At 53.2% G+C, this 5,998-nt stretch overlaps 1 protein-coding gene across 1 annotated transcript in view; it reads left to right on the forward strand.

Moving 5' to 3' along the window:
* Positions 1-346: 346 nt before the first annotated feature.
* The window catches only part of Tbx15 (T-box transcription factor 15), a 108,278-nt gene continuing 102,626 nt past the window's right edge, over positions 347-5,998 (forward strand). Inside the window, exon 1 of the mRNA XM_052730916.1 lies at positions 347-849. Within this exon, the coding sequence (XP_052586876.1) occupies positions 645-849 (205 nt within the window). The 5' untranslated portion in view covers positions 347-644. The remainder of the gene's footprint in view (positions 850-5,998) is intronic.

The raw sequence follows: 5,998 nt of genomic DNA on the forward strand, positions 1-5,998 counted from the left end.
TGGCCGGAGCTCTCGAGGTTTCTCTTGTTTCCTTCTTGCCATTGGTTGGGGGCTGGCTTTCCCTCCTCTCTGTCTTTTTCTTCCTCCCCCTCCCTTCTCCCTCACCCCTCGGACAGGAGCTCACTGCCTACCCCCTGTTCCTCGGGAAGGGAGGAATTCAGGGGGGAAAAAGTTTCCCAGAAGTTTGGATCAGGGGAAGGACGGGAAGACCGAGAGGGGAAGGGGGGAGAGGGAGGAGAAAAGGGAAGCGGGAGGAGAGAGAGAGGGAGAGAATAAAAAAAAAAGAAAAGAGAGAAAGAAAAAGAAAAAAGAAAGAAAGATGAAGTCCTGTCTGCAAGGCTTGTGAGCGCCTGCCTGGGTGGGTGGGAAACTGGACTCAGCGCCCATGCAGCGAGCGGGCGGCGTTCCGGGAGCTAGTTCCTAGAGGCTAGGGTAGCTGGGGGCACCGGTCTGATCCGGCAGTCGAGGGCGGGGGAGGACACCGAGGGAGGGCGCAGATCACCCGCGGAGCCTCCGCCCCAGCTTCGGCCGCCGCGCCGCCGCCTCTTCAGGGCCCGGCCGGGCAGGCGCTCGGAGCGTGCGGCCGCGGGGCTGCCAGCTCAGTAGAGCGCGGGCGAGAGGGGACCCGGGTGCGGGCGGCTAAAATGAGTGAAAGGAGAAGATCTGCAGTCGCCCTGAGCTCCCGAGCACATGCCTTCTCCGTTGAAGCCTTGATCGGCTCAAATAAAAAGCGGAAGCTGCGAGACTGGGAGGAGAAGGGGCTGGACCTGTCCATGGAGGCGCTGAGTCCCGCAGGCCCACTCGGAGACACAGACGACCCGGCGACACACGGCCTGGAGCCCCACCCGGGTGAGTGTGTGGGGTCGGACGACGGGAGGCGGGTGGACGAGGAAACACCAAATGATATCCCCGCGTGTGGAGAGAGGCCCTGCCCGCTGACTCCCTGCCTCGCTCCGACGTGGGTTTCTTTTTCTTGGCATAAATGCCGTGAGCCTCCCTAAATTCGCCGGAACCAATTTGGGGGGCTGGCCCGAGCCTTGCATTTTAATCGCCAATTTCAAGCAGGCCTGCTTGCTTTCATTCCATTCTCTTGTAGCAGAGAGCAAGCAGCATTTGGAGGCGCCCACTCTGCAGGGCTGCGGGGCCCCTGGGTTCCGAAGAACGCAAAGACCCTGGGTAAAGAGCCCAGTAGATTTGAGACCTGCGTTTGAGAGCTCCCGAGCGCTGGCTGGTGAAGCCCATGCTGCCGCCACGGGAAATGCTCCGTTTTTCTCACTTAGTTTCTGTCCCAACTAAGCTTAGATGGTGGAGTATAACTGTATTTCTGCCCCCACTGAAGACATATTAGACACTGTATCCTGAGACTTAGGTCTTTATTCAGTGCTCACATCTCTGTATTTGGGTGGGTGGGTGTTTCAATTAATTTGTCTTGGATCTATCCATATTATACACATATAATAGGCACATAATACCTAAAACTCAAGGCGGATGTCAGTGTGTGTATTTTAACAGAACTCTGGGAGGGGGAAAACAGCCTCACATTTGTATTAAGTGCCAAGATTTCAGCAGTGCGAAGCAGCCCGGGGGAACAGCTGTTGTCAGAAGCCTGTAAGCGCGCACACAAACACAACTTGGTTTAGCCGCTTGAGAGTATTTTCAGCAAATCGCATAATCAGTCCAGAATTCTAAAGCCGTGCAGGAGGTGTCCCTGCGTACCAGCTAGGATCCAGGAGTAGACCCCAGGTCCTACGACTTGTGAGAGGGGGTAGAGTCGGCAGTCGCCCACACAGGGATAGGAGCAGCCACAAGGCTCAAGAGCTTGGGGATCCTGGCCTAAAAGCTGGCCAAAGCCCGAAGAGAGAGACAGCTGTCGCTTACATTTTCTCCTTCGGCACTGACAGTTCGGTTTCCACGCTCCCGAGGCTAATAATAACGCGATTAGCCAGAGACGCGCGGAGACAGCGTTTTATGAATTCTCCGTGTTCTTGCGGCCCGTTACGGAATTTCGGTTTAGTGCTGGGGAATTATTTTTATTAGTCGATGAAAAGAAAATTAAAAGGAGATTTATTTCGTCCATCCACGACTTTCTCTGTTTGGGAGAGAGGGCAGGTCCACTCGGACTGCTGCGTGGCCAACACAGGATGCAACGCATGGCTAATGTGCATCTCTGCTTTTGCGAGAGCCCGGTTCCTCTCTGAATGTATCTGTTGTGAGAATTTCGCTAAGGCAGCGTCTAGTTAGTGGAATGTCTTGCAGGCCTTCTGACAACTTTCGATTTGGGAGTCACTTTTATTTTATTTCCCTGACAGAGGAGAAGGGAGAAATTACCCGGCTTAGCAAGACTGATGTCTTGTCAAGGGTGCTTTTCTCTGGGGAGGAGGATCTAGGTTGCTGGGAGTGTGTCTAGGATCTTATGTTCAAAAGGGCCAGCATGTGGGGTCAAAAACACGGACATAGTTCACAGCTTTCCCCTTCTGCCATCCTTCTCAGCCGGAAGTGAGGGGAGAAAAGAGAGGGGATCTGGAAAAGAGACTATTCCAGACCCAGACACATGGACGTGTGGGGAGCCGGTCTCCAGAATTTTGTTTAGTAGTCAGTCATTCCTGCCTGGCAAAGATGCGCGGGGAGGAGACGCACTCTAGAGCTAACAATTCACTTGGTCTGCCCCACTATTTTATCACTTGCTTTTAAAAAGGCACGGGATACATCGGGGTTAGGAAACAGTGAAGTGTATTTATGGGCAAGGTTTCAGGAGCAGGAATCCCAAACTAAGAGCACCAAGCGACCCAGCATGGCCTTGGGCAGACAGGGCCCTCGGGTTGGAACTCTGGCTGTGGCTTCAAGGCTTCCTTCTTCTCTGAACTTGGGATGAGAAACCATCCTTCAGGAAAAGGGGCCCCTTGGTGCGGAGATGTGCTGAGGCCTGCTGTCAGAGCTGCCCACTCTGGACCCAGCTGTAGACATTGTGAGCAGAAATTGGGGGCACTGTAGCCTTCCCCCTCCTCAGACCCCCGCAAGGGCCACCTCTAGAGACCTGCAGAGGAATTGTTTAGGCGACCTACCCTGTCCAGAGCAGGGTCTTTCCCCTACTGGGTTTCACAATTATTCTTTTCTCTGTTAGGGTGGGAGAGGTTGCTGTGTTTGGTCGTTAGTCATAGGCAAAGAGAGAAAATAAATACAAAATAAAACCACAACTGCCCCGGGCCTGGGGCATGATTAAATACGCATCAGGCCAAAGTAGCTATATATGTTGTTCTCGCCATCTTCTCTTTGAACGACTCAACTATTTTCGGTCAGCCCTACCCGAGCCTGAAACCAACAGGACCCTAAGACAACCCGGAGCCCACCTTGAACTGGAAAAGTTGAACTGTAAAGCAAACTTTAATTCGGAGGGTCGCCGACCGACCGTTTGCTCTTTCACAACCCGGATTTTCTTTTCTGTCCGGGTCTGGACAAAATTGGCTTTGGTTGGCGCCTGAGCACCCAAAGCCTGGGGCGCCAATATGTAGCAGTGGGGGGACCAGCCAGCCAAGGCCTCGACTGGGCAGGCAACTCACTGGTCAGGGGACACGATATTTATTTTAAAAACTTCCACCGAAGGCTTGCAGCCTCCCAGATCTCTAGGCCTGCGGGGCTTCGGTACACTCTTGCCTTATTCTCCGGTTGGCACTAGCTCCCTGCCTCACACCCTGTCTTTTGGAGAAGCCTCTAGGACTTAGAGGCCACCAACAGGAGGGAGTCTCAAAGCCCTGGCCTCTGGCTAAGCTCAACAGAAGAAACTTTTCACCTAGGGTCGGCTGAACAGCTGCTGTGGCTGCGGCCTTGAAAATGTATTTCGGGCGCGCGGCGGCGCCCTCTGCGCTCGCTGGGACCCATCCGACGCTCCACTGGCCTTCCTTCCCCCCACGTCTGGCCCGGACATTTCCCGCCCGAATCCTCAGCGGAGTGCGGCTAAGGCCCGGTCTCCTGCGGAGCGAAATAATTCAAACCTTCTGGGAAGGAATTTCTCCTTTTCCAGCCTGCAGGCCCAAGGCCTTGCGGCCAGCCCGGGTTCTACCGGCCTAAGGAGGTGGCATCCCTCGCGGGTGGGCAGGTACAAGCAGGCCCACTCAAGCACACGCGGGCGGATAGACACTCCGGGCACACGTGGATAAGCAGAACTTCTTAACCTTTTCGTTTGCATCCACGCGCTCAAACCCCCGTGAAAGGAGACAGGAGAAAAGCCCAAGCGGAAACTTCCGCTGCCCTAGAGTATTTTATTTTTGTTCCTAGTTCCCTCCGAGTTACCACCGAGACCAACCGGTCACATGAATTAGTCTCCTAGTGTATTGTTCGTTGGCTCAGAACAAAACTGAGACTTCCATCCCGACGTTACCCACCCCATTCCCAATAGGGAAATGGAAAAGGGAGGAAGTGACTGTGCACTGACGTTTAAGAAAAGGATACAGAGGGATGAGCTGGATGTCAGCGGAGAGAATATTAATGTCAAGCACCAGCCAAGACCCAACCCGCGTTCAGACGGCCGGGGTAAGGTGGGCAGAACCCTAAGCAGCTGCTGAGGGTCTGACTGGGGTAGAGGCCTGCGCATGGGACTGTAACTCCTCCGTGCTGCGCTGGCTGCGCTCGCTGCGGGCATCCAGGGTGCGGCCCCGCACCAGACAAGGAGTTAAGTGGGCCTTCAAGTTTGCGGGCCAAAACGGCCTTCCTCGGAGGCTGCCGCTTTGGTAAGTGATCTTTTGTGAAGAAGCAAAGGAGAAGGTAAGGACCGAATCTGTCATTGGTTGGAGAGGATAATTGTTCACTGGAGAACCAGGGCCAGGAGTGTTTTTTTTTTTTTTTTTTTTTTTTTTCCGAACGCGGGTCAGACAGTGACTAAGGCCAGCGTCTGTGGATGCACGGGGCTTGGAGAGCGTGTCCGGTTATTCGCTCCTACGCAATAGGCATTGGTTATGGGGACGCTTTGTCAAATCCCAGCGGCGGGAGAAGTCATCGGAAAAAGCAGAGTAATCCTAACTCAGTCCATCTCAAAGAAATAACAATAGTAAACTGCCAGGCAGCCGCGAGGCCGGAGAATGGGGAAATTTAGATGGCCAGAGTTTCCTGCGACAGCCAGCCAAGTGGACCTTGCTGGGGTTAATTCCTTAGTAGTTACCCCCATTCTCAAGCTTCCCAAACGAGTCCGCTAGGCTCGGGGCTGACCAACTGATCTGCACAACACATCCACTACGCCGCCGCCAGGGCATTCGGAAGAGTCGGCCAAACACCTCTAGCCTACAGCCCACAGGGCATCTCAGACCCCGCTCCCCCGCCCAGTGCAAATCTAATGACGGACAAAGGCTTCCCTATGCAAATCCGCGCACAAGCTAGGGCCTTTGAAACTCTGAATTCAGTTTTCCCTGGATTCTCCATCGCCGGGTTTCTTACAGTTCTCGTCGAACAATGCTTTGGAGTTTACAGCTAGTCACTTTGGGTTTACTGATTTGGTAGATGGAATTCCCAGAAAGAAAAGTTCATAGGGTGACGTTTTTTTGCAGGGAGGGAGGAATTAAATTTCTCGGGGTGGAACTCAGGCAGAAACTAAGCTGACATAGACCCCATGACAACGTTTTTCTTACACCCCATGCATCCTCATATCAATAACCCCCAAAGCTGTAAAATTTTAAGTATGAAAGAAAATTGTTGGTATAAAATATCTTTAATAAATATAGCCTGTGTGGAGCGAGTGAAGAATGAGCTGAAGCGCCCAATCTGAAGGTCAACCCGACGAAACTCAGTGTTAGAGAGGTGGGTTCCCTGCTTCTCCGTACAGTTTCTTTGCATGTGGCCACAAACCTAACGGAAGTGCACCCCTCATCTTTAATCGCACCCATAGAACTAGACAAAGGCAGAGAGAAAGGCAAAGCAAACGCAACCCAGTACAGGAGACCTAACTGCTGTTTGCTCCAGCCCACCCTGTGACATTCATGGCTTTCATTAACACGCTCGAATATTCCAGATC

This window comes from Peromyscus californicus, unplaced genomic scaffold (assembly GCF_007827085.1).
Source record: "Peromyscus californicus insignis strain IS unplaced genomic scaffold, ASM782708v3 Scaffold_9__1_contigs__length_137607984, whole genome shotgun sequence".
In the NCBI taxonomy this organism is placed as follows: Eukaryota; Metazoa; Chordata; class Mammalia; order Rodentia; family Cricetidae; genus Peromyscus; species Peromyscus californicus.